This window comes from Sceloporus occidentalis, unplaced genomic scaffold, assembly GCF_023333645.1.
Source record: "Sceloporus occidentalis isolate IW3139 unplaced genomic scaffold, rSceOcc1.0.p SCAF_2, whole genome shotgun sequence".
NCBI lineage: Eukaryota > Metazoa > Chordata > Lepidosauria > Squamata > Phrynosomatidae > Sceloporus > Sceloporus occidentalis.
The window spans coordinates 199003852-199020397 of record NW_028316982.1 but is presented as its reverse complement, the minus strand read 5'-3'; the positions used below and the strand labels follow the sequence as shown (position 1 = coordinate 199020397).

The window sequence follows — 16546 nt, the reverse complement described above, 5'->3', positions numbered from 1 at the left end:
ATTCATTATTGATCATCTAGTTTTGCATCCCTGTTAAATGCACCAATGCCAGGATAAATGACTGAAAACATATTATTTTACCTAACTTTCCACCAAGCTAGTATTCTTTATATATATATTCAAAATATATTCTTTAACCTTTCATCAAACTTGTAATCTTTCTGGATAACAATTATATTTTCTTATATCTCAGTATATATAATTTTTGCTCAGAGGCAAAAATCTTTAACAGTTTCCTTTTACACTGATGTTTTTCAGCCTGAGAAATTTGCTTCAGGATAAAATTGGCCAAACTGTTTATTACTTGGCTTATGATCAGACGAGTTGATATATTTTTGAAAGACTGGGATAGGGAGCGATATTTTATTTTGTTTTCGTTCATTCACTTATGACAAGGCTTACTGAAATTTGGTGTGGCTACAATATTCAAAACTGCTGTGGAGCTGAATCAATAGTTTCCCATGAAAAATGTGAGGATATTTTTGGGCAAATAATTCTTTTTGCCAAAAATGCCAAAAATGTAAAAAAATCTTGCAACAATTTCTTGATGGTGTGCCTCAATATGTTGCCGTCCCCTTTTATGTCAAAGATGAGGGAAACTGAGTATTCTTTACATCCCTGTTCTCATCTCTCCTTCACATAATTGTATGATGAAAATAACAACAATTAAAAAGCAAAAGGACAAAAAGAAGAAGATAAACTTCTCCCTGGATTTCGTAGTCAGGAATAAATGAACATTAAAATACTCTATGGTGCTACAAGCTAAATGAAGCATTTTAATTGCTGAGAGAGAGAGAGAGATGTGGAAACAATAACAGGAAAGATGTCAGTGCTAAAATGTGGTTTGAAGAGAGCTGTATAAGTCTGCCATAACAGGAAAAAGATCCAGGGTAATAAAAGGATGTGGAAAGTTTATCCACAACAATTATATGTTTACAGTTTAAGAGGTATTTTCCCTATAATATTCTTCAGGGACCTTGGACAATGAAGCAGAGTATGTTTTTATTATAATTTGTTATCTAATGAGTACTAAAATGATGCAGTTTTTACACTGTACAATTATAGCTGTTTGATCCCACTTTAACTGCCATGTGGAATCCTGGGAGCAGTAATTTGCTGAGGGAAAAAATTCTCTAGTTCGCTTTCATGCATTACAGCATTTGTGCTCTATGTTAGATAATTGAAAGTGCTTCACCATGTTACAAAGCTTAGGTTTCCACAGAATGGAGCTATGACAGTTAAAGTGGGATCAAACTGCTATGATTGAGGAGTATTTGGAAACAACCTGAGGCTTTAGACAAATCTTTTTTACTGCTGCCTGGCCAGGACTAGCTTGTGAGCATAGAGGGAGGGGGAGAGGGCTTGAGCTGCTCTACATTCTGGTGTGTTAGAATTGACAAAAATGTGTAGTGGATTTCTAAACACCCATCCATTTTAACAGGTTTCAAGACTCTGTTGAAAGGGATTTCAGGAAAGTTCAGCAGTGGAGAACTTGTGGCAATCATGGGTCCTTCTGGAGCTGGAAAATCAACACTCATGAACCTTCTGGCAGGATACAGGTCAGTAACCGTAAAGACCATCTCACCCATAATGCTTTAAATACACACCTATGGTTATGCTAAGCATGTGGCTAAGAGTTCTACAACTATACTCATTACAAAGCCAAAATTAGATGGATCTTGATATCAGGTTCACACTGTGTCAAAACTACATTTCTGTCTTCAGATATATAGAAAAAGCTTTTTTCATAATATGGGCGAGTTACAAACCGCCTGTTTGGGGCGGGCTGCACCCGCCCCTTTCCCTGCTGTATCGGGGCCTCAGCGTGCAGAGTGGCAGCCGCTGAGGCCCCGATCCGCCGCTTTTCAGGCTGCGGGGAAGCGGCAAAAGGCCCCTTCCCCACAGCCTTAAAAGGGGTGTCCCTGGGGCTTCAAGCCCCAAGGACACCCCGCGGCGGCGGGGAGGAGGAGAAAGGGGCCACTTGGCCCCTTTCTCCTTTGGTCCGCTGGGCGCAGCCGTGTGAAGGCTGCGCCCAGCGGACCAAACCAGGAAGGAGCTCCGAAAAGGAGCTCCTTCCTGCTCCGCGCTAAGGGCGCACTAACCACCCTGGCGTGGAGCGAGGACGTCACGTCCGCGCCACCCCGTAGAGAGGCAGCGCGGCCGTGACGTCCTCATGGGGGTGGCCGTGTGGAACGGCCGCTGCCATTTTGTGCATGCAGAGCGCGCACTAGGGTTAGGGGGGGTGCGGAAGCACCGCCCCTTTCTAACCCTAGTACGCGCTCCGCGCGTACTTTCTAGCCCATCTGTAACGGGCCCAAGTGATTCAACTTTATTTATTATATATATGTGTTTCCAAAGTGCTTCATTATGTGTCAGCACCATTGTCACTCAAACCTGTTCCTGCAGACTAAATATTTGTTATTTTTGCTGGTTTTAATTCTTTTACTGTGTATATTGCATCTGATGAATAATAATAATAAAAATAATAAAATTTATTTATATACCACTTTTCCAAAACTGATCAAAGAGGTGCACAACAAAGAATATGAAATACAATAATCAAAAATAGCGATATATACGTAACATTAAAACTTGACAATAAAAATTCAATCGTGATTTAAAACCATAAAAACCATATCAAAGCCAGCTGAGTTGATAATCAATGGTACAAGATACATATCAGGGGGGAAACCACACATATCAAGGCACATGGGGGAAGGCTTGACGGAACAAGAAGGTCTTGAGTCTCTTTTTAAAGAGATCCAGGGAGGTGATGGAGCGGAGCTCATCGGGAAGGGTGTTCCAATTTTGTGGGGCCGAGATGGAAAAGGCCCTTTGCGAGGTCGACGCATGAAACAGACTAAGTCCAGAAAAGGTTATGTTAGAAATTTCTTCTTCCCAGTTTATCTCAAAGATGCTACTGAATTCCTTTATGTCTTTTTATGCTAAAACATACTAACACAACTATCTACTTGAATATGATATAGTATAATACAAAATGGTGCTTGAATGAGGAAACTCCAGGGTTATAACGGGAAATACATTGCCACTGGCTAGTTTCCACATTGCATTTTTGTATACTTGGGATTATATTAACACTCTTTTGATTTCCAAAACAACCTTAGAACTTTTAGTTAGTCAGATGCAATGGCAACAACAATAATTTTACAGGCATTTTTTTTTTTTTTTTTTTGCTTATGTATGAAGAATTAGGCTAAAACTCTAATGCTTAAGTCAACCCTTAGTTTTGTCTGAATTAAAGAATGTGAAGGAAAAATGCAACTTTTTAACTTTTTTTTTCTTTTTGTCCAACTTCAGAGAGACAGGGATGAAAGGAGAGATTCTGATAAATGGACAACCTCGTGATCTGCGTTCTTTCCGCAAAGTCTCCTGCTATATAATGCAAGATGACATGCTACTTCCACATCTTACTGTCCAAGAAGCCATGATGGTAAATAACAAGAAATGGATAAATATTGATACAATCTGAACTCTTATTCCTTGCTGAAGTTGCAGAATCTTAGGGTTGCTTCACATTTTATGGGACAATTGTGTGTGCTGTACACCATGGTGATAGTAGAAACACAATTGCTAACAAAGAGTATGAAGTGGTCAGTAGGCTGAACCACTCCATTCTTTCTTTGGATCAGTCAGTGAGAGATTGACTAGACACACGCGAGCACACACACCCCTCCAAAACTGAGACACCAACAGATTTTGAAATAATTTCTTTTGTGGACTACTGATCATTATGGCTGGGGGAGCTGTAGTCCAAAGAGGTAATATTTCTGAATTCTAGATATAGTCCAGCCATTGGGATGTTTCAAAGGAGAATTTCCAAGCAGTACTAATTTAGAGTTTATAGTTTAACCAAAAACTTCAATTTAATGCTGCTTGGAAATCCTCCTTTGAGTTTTTTTCCATGAAATGAAGTGGTCTATATCCAGAGTTCAAAAATGCTACTTGTTTGGATTACAAATGTGCCAGCATGATATAGTGATTTGATTGTTGAACTAGGACTCTGGGAGACCAGGGTTTGAATCCTCACTCAGCCATGGAAACCCAATGGATGATGCTCGGCAAGTTACACTCTCTCAGACTCAGAGGAAGGCAAGGATGAACCCCTCTGGATAAATCTTCTCCAGAAATCCCATGAAAGGATTGCTCTAAATCAGCATCAGTTTTAGAGGTACATAACATTTGTAACAAAGCATACATAACTTGTCCTTTTTGCTACCAAATCTATATTGCCAAAAGGCTGATTTGTTCATTACCTGAGTGTTACTAGCAATTACACATGCAGGACTGAGAAATCTAATCAGAGCACATGGATGTAACAATTTAATGTGTGTGGAAAGTGCAACTTGATGCATAGAAATGCCAAAATAAATTATCTTAAGTTTGTTTCAGGCTTGCTGTCTTAATGGAATTGGAAGTCTGGTCTGTGTGACTCCTTCCTTACCCCCTACTAGTACATCTATCTTAGGAAGCCACGAAAATAAAATGTTGTAGTCTCTTCCTGCACTTCCTTCCAACAAAGGTTGCACACTTTCTATAAACAAGCACCAGGACTTGAAAGCAAAGTCAGCTGTCTTGTGTCAATGTGCCAGAGAGGCTGAACATTGACAGATAAATCTAAAAATGCTGGTTGTTAGGTTTCTGTGAAATCAGCCTCGCATTTCTGTTTAGACCTGCTGACGTTATGATTGCAGGATCAGTTGCTCTGGAGTTTCTTGTCTTGTTGTGGGTCAACAGAATCAAACCTAGAAGTTGTAAATAATGAATTATAAACATCTTAATCATCCACAATTCAGGACTATCTTTTTTTTTTTGTAAGACAAAGCAACTGTCAGGGATTAGGAGGCTGCACTGACCACAAAGGGACCACCTCCATGATACTTCTAGGGGAAAAAATGGGGGGGAGGTCACAAATGCCCTCATGCTCTCTAGGAATATAGGAAACAGTATCATCACAATTATGTCTTCTTTGGGGTCATTCTAGTCCCAGGAGAGGCTTTTTTCCAAGGAAAAAAATAGCCCAGAAAATAATCATTCCTCTTGAGTCCAAAAATGGTCCAGGGAGTCATCAAAACATGCCAGAAGTGCCTTCTCCCCACAAAAATAAATTGTTTGGGAACCCCCGGGTCACAAAAGCCCTGGGAGCTTTTGTTTTCCCTCCCTAGTTTAGGATAGATTAACTAAAAGCAGCACAATTTATATAGAAAATAAATGAAGTCAGGTCCGGTAAATGGGCGCCTGCGGACCACCATTTTCGGGTGGTCTGTACTGTGCCACAGTTTCATTAAAAAAGAAAAATCTTATGGCCAAAAATGTCAGTTGTGGTGTGTGTACCAGTAGTGTAGAAGAAGGATAATTGCTTACTGCTATCTCAGGCATATTGCCAACCTGAAACTCAGTGCAAATCAATGATAGTTTTAAAGAAGAGAAAAGCCTTGCTGAAATAATGGAGGATTTTGATTACTCTTTTCTTAAGCAATGGCACAAAAGGATTCAGATCAATAGTTTCTTGTGCTTATGGTAGCCTCTCTGGTTCAACAGCATGTAATATTCCTGTTAATTTTTTAGAATCTGATCTGAAACGATGTATTAAAAAATTCTAGGAATCTGGTAACTGAGATCAATTTCTGATTGAATTTACTTATGTGAGTTCCAGTAACTCAGATTGAAATGAACTCACAGACTTCCCAGTTATAATCTGGGATGAACTCAGCACTGGATTCATTAATATTTCAATTCTTGAATGTTTTATGATGGTTCGAGTACCCATATTGGTCACTTTCTTTACTCACATCAATAAGACTGGCCAATTGACCAGTTTGTGGACTGAAGCTGTTATGTTTCCAATTTATGAAAAAAAGAAATTGACAGAAGTGTGCCTTCCATCTATAAAATCAACAATTGTCAAATCAAGTCAAGAAGTGAAAGATTGTATGCTACCTACTTAATGATTAGGTGTCATATTGTATCTCTTTGACTGAGGTTGAAAGTATAGTGAGAGATGAACTAGTGGAGTTCATAAGAGGCCAGCACTTGACCATTACACCAGTTTAACTCATCTAGCTGAGGAATACAGAAGATATTTTGGTTATGGCTTTACTTTGCTTTTATAAACATCTACCTTGTATTCAATTCTTAGGGACAGACTATATAGTAACCTGTTCTTCTCTTTGAGCTACTTTCTAGTTACACAGGTTACTTCCAGAGCATCCAGAGGCAGAATACTTTTAATTAGAGAAAACTTAAATTGCTAAGAGATATCTTAGAAGTCTTATTTAAATTGGTTTTGCAAATCTCAGAATTCCACAAATGTTTCCACCAATGAAGAGTGTTTGTGTATGTTTCATCTAAAATCTGGTGAAAGTCTAGAGCCATGTTGGCGAACCTGTCACATACGTGCCATTTGTGGCACGTGAGCTGTGTCACAGGGTACACAGTGGGCCACAGAAAGGATGGGTGGGGAGGTGTGCATGGATGGTTTGGCTCCTTGCTGTGGGCTGGTTCTCCCCATCCTGGCCAGACGTCCTGCCCCCCATGAAGATCAGTACCCTGGGGGACGCCATTTCCTTCTCCTCCTGTTAGACTCTGTGTGTGTGTGTGTGTGTTGCGAGCCTTTAGGTCATTTCTGGTGACCTTACCCTGGAGTTTTTCAGAGGGACTTGCCATTGGTGTCCTCTGAGGCTGAGACAGTGTGATTTGTATATGTGTGTGTTGTAAGCCTTCAGGTCATTTCTGGCAACCCTATCTTTTCCCTCCCCCCCTGCCCTTGAGAGTCCCATGGTTGTCTAAGAAGGGGACCTTCACATTTTCAGTTCTGATGACCTGTCAAAGAAACATACATGAATAAGAAACATTTGTTTCCTGTTAAAGAAACATTTATCTCAAACAATGCAATACTTTGTAGCTAATAGTTTGTTTTTCAAGGTACTGTTTTCTGGTTTCTGCATCAGAATAGTTAGACTTTATTTTTATTTGAAAAGAACAGCTGTGGTAGCTGAAAATATGTAGATTGATAGCATAACCAAGAGGATTGTTCCTAAGAAACATCCTATTTGTGCTAATATTTCAGGTATCAGCTCATCTGAAACTTCAAGAAAAAGATGAAGGCAGGAGGGAAATGGTATGTATATAATTTTGTTCATGCGATGAATGTGACATAGCTTGATTATTTTAGAAGTAAAGTGGGGGTGGAAATATCTGTTAGAAAATATTATAGAACTTTGATGCTGTCTTGGAGGGGGCAGATTAAAGATATGCATATTTCAAAGGAATGTCATTTTTTTGTTTTCATGTTATTTATAGAATCAATGGCTACTGGATTAAGTTCACTGAATGTCAAAATGAAGGGGATTCCAAGGGGAAATGTGTTTAATTACGGTGTCCACTGAATTGCTCAGACAGTGACAAGGACCTTTTGTTGAACAATTGCATATCACATTTCTAGTTAGGTTTTGATCTTGAGTAGGTGGCATGATAAATGCATATTATGGATATGTAGTTAAAAAGACATTGAATACTGCCGAAAGTACATTAGGTCATAACACAATTATAGACAACGTGGTTAAGAGCATAGCAATGATGCAGTCATAGATCCCTTGTGTTGTGTGGAATGATTTTTAAAGTAGAACATTTCAATTAGCTAGATATGTTTTGACAAAACTGCAGTTTTAACAGTGCAATCTTAAGTATATTTATTTGGAAATAAGTCCAGTTAAGCTAACTCTCCTGACTTGCTCTCAAGATAGTACATATAGGATGGAACTGCAGTATTCAGTGATTTCATTTTTTCCCCCTTTAAGAATAGGTCTGTCTACAAAATGAAGGATTTTGAAGAAAAAGCATAATGAAAGACAAAAGTCCAGTTCAACAAAAATTTAAAAGTAACATTACAGAACCTGAAATACTGTATTAATCTTCTCTTCTCATTCTAGACAGAAAGCACTGTTCTTCTCTATGGTAGACAAAGGCACTCAGGGAAATGATAATGGTCAAGCTAGGCTATACATGTAGGGACAGAAGTTCTTACGATATAAAAGGGGCGGGCTGTATTGACAAAATACATTCCTTTCATACAGAAAGTCCCAGATTATATTCTGTGACCATGTCTAGGAAGGGCAAGGAAAGCTGCCTGAAATCATGGAGAGTCATTACTATTCAGTACTGATAATCCCAGCACTAGATAGAACAATGGTCTGACTCAGTCTAAGATAGCTACCCATGGTCTTGTCTTTTATACCATTTTATTCCATAGCATTTGGAGATCCTCCCTGCATATTTTCCAATTTTTCTTAGCAGGTTGAATTAAAACAAATGTTTATGATCTCAGGAAGTCTATTATGTTTCAGATATCATATATTATGTTGTACATAATCAAATATGGACACTACCTGTAAGGTTGTTGTTGTTTTAAATACATATACCTATCATACTCTTCCTATCCACAGGTAAAGGAGATTTTGACAGCTCTGGGTTTGATGCCATGTGCCAATACAAGAACTGGAAGTCTTTCAGGAGGCCAGAGAAAGCGTCTTGCTATTGCTTTGGAATTGGTGAACAATCCACCTGTTATGTTTTTTGATGAACCCACCAGGTAATTTGTGTTCAAAAATAAAGATAGATTACTATCATGGCAGTGTATGATGGGATATTTTTACCAAAAAGGGTGAACTTTACTTTGAAGTCTGAATTAGATGTATGAAAGTGTAGCCATTTGTCAGGTGAGAAAAAGGTTCCTCTTCTCCCCACTCATATCCCCTGGTATCTTGGTTGGGGTATTTATGAAAGACATGGATCAAGATATTCCATGGTCTGAGATGACAGACAAGATTGTGGCCCTCCCATTTCCACATACAGGACCTGGCTGGGCTTCCAGTTGAATTTTTGCCATGGAATAACCTCCTTTACACAGCTGAAAACAGAAGACAAATTTAAGAGATAGAACAAGCTGTGCAGGGCCCCTGAAAATCTGAACTGGATCTATGAAAGTGTAGCCATTTGTCAGTTGAGAAAAAGGCCTGTTTTTCCCACCAACTCCATATCTTGTTTGAGGTTTTTATAAGAGGTCTGGCTCAAGACATTTCATGGCCTGAGATGACAGACAAGATGGTGGCCCATCCCATTTCCACATACAAGAGGTGGCTGGACTTCCAGCTGAATTCTTGCCATGCAATAACATCCTTCACACAGCTAGATACAGAAGACCAGTTTAAGAGACTATAACAACCTATGCAATGCCCAGTGCTTGATAGAGAAGAATGGCCAAAGCAGCTCCAGATAACCAGTCATTGTTGCTGTCAGCATCTGCTGCCTGAAGCAGTCACCTTTTTCTGCCAAATGTTAGAGCCAATCATGGTTGTCAATATGTATTTGGATTTGCCATCGGGCTAAGTGTTAATCCATGTCTTGTCTCTCTCATTCAGTTCAGTGCAGATAGCTATGTGTACTATGGAATTCTACTTATTGTTGATTTAGGGCAGTAGAGGCCAGTGGCAGCCATACACCTATACACATACACCCCAAATTATTCCTAAGTGTCTCCCATGGATTGTCTGATACATTTCATCAACACATTCAAAATTCCTTGCAATTAGAAAGGTTTGTATGGAACTTTTAGAATATATGCCATGCTTTTTAGCAGCTCTTAGTGCAGCAGGCAGAAATGGGAGCGTACAGCCATAAATCTATTCAGATGTGTAAGGTACTTTGGAAACCAGATCCTTTTAAAATAGAACATATATCTTTGGTAAACAACTGTAAGGTGGAAAGATTGAAAGGGAGAGAGCCAGCGAATGAAGAGTGCTTTAGAGAATAGAAATCATGTCAGTGTAATGGAGCATAGTAAGAGCAACATTGTAAATGACAAACTAAATGTCAGCAAACAGTGAGAGGCAATGGTATTATCAGACATGTTGCCAGCTGAAGCCTCAGGTTAACTACATAGGACCCATAATTTGATTCCAAAGGAGTATTAGTGTGAGAAAAGCAAACCTGACAAAATTACTCTTTTTCAGTGGCCTGGACAGTGCATCTTGCTTTCAAGTTGTCTCTCTGATGAAAGCTTTAGCACAGGGTGGTCGCTCTATCATCTGCACCATTCACCAGCCCAGTGCCAAACTCTTTGAGCTCTTTGACCAGGTACTATTTTGTTTTTAAGTATGCATTGGTAGATAAATATTGCATGCATAGGTTGCAAGTATCTTTCCTGGGCCAATGTACTGTATCTGAAGTCATATTATAATCTGCATGTCCTCTTTTTATCACACAAAATGACATGTTTTCAAGTCTCACTTCATACTCAGAGTAAGTGTTGGTCCTCCTCTTTTTCTATAAACAACTTCTTTTCAAAATCTGAATGCAGAATTTCCATATTGGCAGCCATATCTGTGAGATGCTAAGGACATGTCTTTGGGAGGGAATGAATGAAAACAGTAGCATAGACATGTATTTTAAAAAAGCTTTGCAAAAGGCCTTGTAACATTTTCACTAAGATGACAAATGTGGGGCATTTCAGTCTTCAGTAGTATAGTCCAGAGTTTAGGAGTGGTCACAGAATATTGCTATCAGAACATGTTGCTTCACCTCTTCAGGCACTCAACCACAATCTTCTCCATGGACTTTGCTACCTTAGCTCTTGTTTGAAATTATCTGCCTATCAAATAATCTTTTCATATGGTAACTATGAATGATATCCTACATTACCCTTGTAGAGTAATGCTCCACCAGTGCAGTTCCACAGGGTTATCCCTCTGCCCCCCCAGCCCCAGATGATTACTTGCTGGAGGTTGGAAACCATGATTGCTGGTGTTTTCTTGCAGCAGAAATGCAGCTCAATGCTTCTTGCACACCCATGACCTTCCCAGCTCCTAAATGACGATAGGGGCATACTCCACCAGCACATAGAAGTTGGCTTCCCTGAAGTCATTGTATGAGGAGGTAGTGAATATCTCCTTCTGTAATATCCTAGAAATGACATAGGTTAGTGTGTGCCAGTTATTCCAACATGCACTACTGACAGGATTCTGACCCTTATGTGTCAGGGAAAAGAGGGCAGTGGGCTAACCTATTTGCTTCTGTGATGTGCACGCTGACTGTTCCTAGTGATGTATTCAAAGGAAGAATCTAATGCATTAGCCACAGCCTCCCAGAGATGATTTCTAGGATTATGGGATTATGGCAGCACATTCTTCCACCTTCACAAGCACAAAAATGCTTCTAAGAACACATCCCAAACAGTGGGCAGTTTGTACTCCTGCCATGATGATTTAATTCAAGTTTATCTTCAGGTATCTGTGTGCACAGTTAAATCCCATCATTACTAAAGTCCTCCAGGAAAGAGGGAATGCTTCAGAGCAGAGTACTAGGAATGGGGTTTAACCTATCCCTATCTGCCAAATTCTGCTCCCATCATCATCATCACCTCTATCTGAATAAACACATTTGAAACAATTCAGGGGGGAAAGCAGCATGCTCATGGAATGGATTAACACTCACCTACCCACCTACACTATTTCACCCTAAATCAATCCCTCATTAAGTTACCCCCTTTTAAAGCAATGATTAGGGGGTTAGTGAAATGTATTCCACATATAATATTTAATTAGCTCTTAAGCAAAAAGGACTCTATTCTACAGAAAACATTTTAGATGTCTCAATCAGCGTGGGTGTCACCTGTCCATATGAAAAGATATTCTGATGTCTGAATAGTTTCACAGAAACCATTCCCAATAAAAATGAAATGTGTCAGCAGTGAACAGGTGGGAAGAACTGAGCTATGAAGTTGCAGAGCACTCAGCAACATCACGATGGATTGAAACAATAATGGGGTTCCAGAAACTGGTGAGAGGAACAGTAGGTTCAGTGGCAGGTAGGGCTTGTATCTGACAGTGTTGTTCCACTAGTACAAATAACACTGAGCTTGTGGACTCTGCCCAAGAAGAAGAATCCAGTTTCCAATTGCACAAATAGTAGCACAATTCAGTGGCATAAATAGTAACAGGGTTTTGGGCCAGAAGAACAGGCTGAATGATTGGAAAAACACTTAAAAGCACTGTTTTGCTTTAACAATGTTAACACTGGATTTAGACTGATTTGTGCATGCTTAGTTAGACAGACAGATAGTTGGTTGTAGGTTGTTAGGATAGGTTTAAACTAAGTTTAGTCTTGATACTTGGACAATACTTAACTAAGGCCCGTTCCACACAGGTACCCTAGTACAGGGGTAGGCAACCTGTGGCCCGCGGGCCGGATGCGGCCCGGCGAGGCCTTGGGACCGGCCCCAGCCGCCGGGGCCTTTGGGGGGCAATTGTCTATAGAAGCCTCAGAAACATGCATTTATATTAACATTTTTTAAAAAATCAGCAAATTTTTTCGCGTGTCCTCCATTTAAAAAAAAAGTGTCTTCCATTTGAAAATTTTGTCCTACATTTGTCCTGGTTTATTTATATATTTAATTTTTTATTAAAATTATTTAATTATTTATTTTTTGGCTTCGGCTCCCCAGTTGTCTGAGGGACAGCAACCCGGCCCCCGGCTCAAAAAGATTGCCTACCCCTGCCCTAGTAAGTGCTCGGCACGTACTAGGGTTAGGAAGGGGCATCCTTTCCGGATGCCCCTAACCCTAGTACGCGCCGAGCGCATACAAAATGGTAGCACCCATTCTACATGGGCGCCACCATTTTGACGTTGTGGACGCTTAGCGTCCGCACGTTGCACAGCAGAAATGACGCCGCGAGTGCGCCATTGGTGACTTGCTGCATCATTTCCGTGCCACAAAAAGAACCCGCTTTTTGCGGGTTCTTTTTGCTACGTCTGGGAATCACGCAGTTTGTCTGCTGCAGTTCCCAGACACAGCAATGAGCGGCGCCGGCAGAGCACCCTTTTTGGGCGCTCTGTAAAGCGCCTAAGACATGAGATCAAACAGCTGTCAAGTATTTTTCAGATGTTCAAGCCTGACAACACTTATCCCTGAAAAAGTGCTTTGAATTTTCTGACAGCATTTTGAGAGCCAGCACGGTATAGTGGTTTGAATGGTCTGAACAAATCTTGCCAAGAAACCCCTGTGTTAGGTTCACTTTAGGATCAAGATAAGTCAGAAACAACTTGAAGGCACACAACAAAAACAACAATCTGGCAGATTTATCCATTTTGCTGTATTCTCTGGTTATATATTTTAGCAAGCAATCATGGTACTGTTCCCTTTAGAAGCAGTTCTCTGGATTGGATTACACTGCATAATTCTGAAATCAGTATTCATTGTTTTTTTCTTCTTCTTCTTCATTTCAGCTCTATGTTTTGAGCCAAGGGCAGTGCATTTACCGTGGGAAGGTGTTAAATCTCGTCCCCTACTTGAGAGATTTGAGTTTAAATTGTCCAACATACCACAATCCAGCAGATTTTGGTGAGCAAAATGGAAGAGTTTCTGCACTCAGAAGTACTTGTTTTTCCCTGCAAATTCAACATGAAGTGTGTGTATGTGTGTAAAATAAGATTATTATTTCTTGGTTGTTTTCACCCTCTAGTGGTACACAAGAGTACTGAAACCCTGTGCTTTATTAATAAAAGTTCATTGACATAAGCATTTGTGCAAGTGAAACTCCTCCTCCGCATCACATACAGAATTGCACTATTGAAATAGATCGTATTTGCTGAAATTCTTTATTTTCTGCCACTCTTAAAAACAGAGAAGGCTGATCTCATTTCAGTCTTGCATCCTTAGTTGCTAAACACTTTACTTTGATTTTTTCTCTCTCTCTCTCTCTTTCATTCATTCATTCATTCTCTCTCTCTCTCTCTCTCTCTCTCTCTCTCTCTCTGGTCTGAAACAAACAGGCCAAATAAAGTTCCTTCTGGGTGTTTGGGGGCATGGTGTTCAAATGATGCATGCCCCCAAACCACCTGGAAGTTGAGTTGCTCCGAGGCCACCTAAGGCAATTCAAAGCCAGCCCAAAAAGGACCAGCAACAATTTGCTCCTGACAGCAGCCTGTTTGGGACCATGGCATCAACTGGCTTTGGGATCGCAGTGTCCAGTCGCCATGGTCCCAGAGTGATTGGGGCCAGAACGGCCTCTGGCCACTCCTTTTTCCCCATCCGCTTAACCCTCGCCCCTCTCTCTCTGGGCATGTTTCCATATAACATTATTACTGAATTTGTAAAATAATTACAGATTATTTATGAGGTGTGCAGTCTATAGCTTGCTTTTCTGTAAAGGCAGGTACTACAAATGTTTTCTAGTCCTTTATCATGATCATAGAATCATAGAATCGTAGAGTTGGAAGAGACCACAAGGGCCATCCAGTCCAACCCCCTGCCATGCAGGAACTCTCAATCAAAGCATCCCTGACAGATGACCATCCACTGAGATGATCACTGAGTTGTCTCATTTATTAGACTGCACTGACTGGAATGTGCCCCAAAATGTTGTAATTACGCAATGCAGTTTATATAATAACTTTAATCTCTAATATAGAATAAATTTTCTCGACTCCCAGATTGCAGTGGAATTTAAGCCTTATCTATAGTCACATGAATTCTCTGGTGTTTCTAGTCTAGAACTCATTTCCTCAAAATATGGAGAAGTAAGAAAGCTAAAGCTGTCTTTTGTATTTTGGCAATGTGTTTAATATATGTTTTCCCTCTATCTGCCTATGTGTGGGATAGTGGCCAGAGTGTCAGACTCGGAGAGCTAAGTATTAATGCTCCAGGTTCAAGTTGGTACTTATATATGAAATCCACTGGGTAAACTTCAAATTAGTCACTATTCTTCTGTCAGCCTGACCAACCTCACAGAGAGGAGGAGATCCATGTACATCATTCTGACATCACTGGAGGGAAGGCAGGATAGAAAGGTAACTAATAAATATAGTCTATTTAGTGATGTGTTAAATAATTTTCTTTTTTTATTTAGTGATGGAGGTAGCCTCTGGGGAGTACGGAGACCAAAACAGTCGACTTGTAAGAGCTGTCCAAGAGGGAAAGTGTGATGCAGATTACAAGAGAGACTCTGGGGGAGAAAGTGAACTTAACCCCTTCCTATGGCACAGACCATCTGAGGAGGTAATTCAGTTAAAAGCTTTTACTGAAATGAGAGATTGGTTCAGAAAAGTTGCTTAAGCTACTGTCCTCTGCAGTCCACTGATTTTAACCCAAAATAACAGGAAAAATAATTTTGTGTAATGCTTAATATCATAAGAATAAAATAGGTTAAACAAGCACACCAGGATTTTGAGAGTTATAGCCTACATTGAAATAGGAAATGCCTTAAACATATTCTCCTGACATTAATTTGCCTGAAAACATTCAAAATGGCTTTCTCTTAATTTAACTGATCCTGGCCATTTTGTCAGTCTGAATGGGGTCATACTTTTGTTGAGTATAAAGCCTAAATAAAATGCAAAGGAATTCACTTTGACAACTTATTGTTTGGTATTTGTGTCTTATAAGAAATCTAGAAGACATAAGATTTGAGAAGATTTCTAAAAGAATCTGTCCAAATTGACAATGAAATATGAAAGTTAGAGGAAATGAAAATTAACATCTAAAATTCTTCTGAGTTTTGAGATCATCTGATATTTTTTCTTAAAATCAAAAGGGTTGTAAATGTATGCTTCTCATCTAAGACAGGGCCCAGACTGACTAAATATGTACTCTTTCATACAAGGAACTATTAATTTCTGGAATTCATTCCAGAAGGTATCATGGTAGGCTTTGTGTTAAGTGTTGTAAAAGGGTTAATTAGATTGATTCATTGACCTGGTACATACCTTCCATGTTGTCCGGGCTGGCGGCGGCGTTTTTCCCTCTGCAGGGAAGCCACAGCCACCAAACCGCACAGCTTCCATGCAGAGGAAAAAGAACCCACAAAAAGTGGGTTCTTTTAAAGCCACAGGGGTGGCGTAACAAGTGCGCCACTGGTGCACTGGTTACATAAGCGCCACACGGCAATGTGCGAACACCACAGAGTGCTTACGTAACAATGGCGTGTATACAGGGTGCCGCCATTGTTACGGCACTGCACCAAACTAGGGTTAGGGACCATGCAGTTGCTGCACGGTCCCTTAACCCTAGTACGGCGCCAACATGGCGCATTAGTGCTGTCTGTACTACACCATAGATAAGTCTGTCGGTGATTGTTAGCAATGATAGCTAAGTGGTTCAGAGGCAAGACTACCTCTGAGAGCTGCTTTCCTAGGAAAGAGTTAAACTGACAGATGGAGGTATTGCTATTCTGCTATTGTGTGTTGTATGGCTGTTGTTGGTAACAGATAGGAAAAGACCCCTTTGGGGATGTTTACTAGCAGAATGGAATCCCCTGGCAAGTAAGGCCACTAACCATGCTGTTTGGGAAATTCTGGGAGTTGCAGGCTAAAAAAGGAATTTTCTCAAGGTCTTCTGTTGGAAACAGGATGTCGGACTAGATAGACCTTTCATGTCACTGGACAGGGCTCTTCTTATATTCTTAGAACTTTTGAGTATGGCTCTTCTTCCCAGATAAGGGGTTGGATCCATATGAAGTTATTGTAATGTTGGTCA

At 40.1% G+C, this 16546-nt stretch overlaps 1 protein-coding gene across 1 annotated transcript in view; it reads left to right on the top strand.

Annotated features, from left to right (window-relative positions):
- Positions 1 to 16546, top strand: part of LOC149319556 (ATP-binding cassette sub-family G member 1) — a 52426-nt gene that overhangs the window by 25464 nt on the left and 10416 nt on the right. The window contains exons 3-9 of the mRNA XM_089511965.1: positions 1442 to 1559; positions 3319 to 3451; positions 7088 to 7138; positions 8463 to 8608; positions 10029 to 10152; positions 13300 to 13414; positions 14922 to 15070. Coding sequence (XP_089368091.1) covers positions 1442 to 1559; positions 3319 to 3451; positions 7088 to 7138; positions 8463 to 8608; positions 10029 to 10152; positions 13300 to 13414; positions 14922 to 15070 — 836 coding nt within the window. The remainder of the gene's footprint in view (positions 1 to 1441; positions 1560 to 3318; positions 3452 to 7087; positions 7139 to 8462; positions 8609 to 10028; positions 10153 to 13299; positions 13415 to 14921; positions 15071 to 16546) is intronic.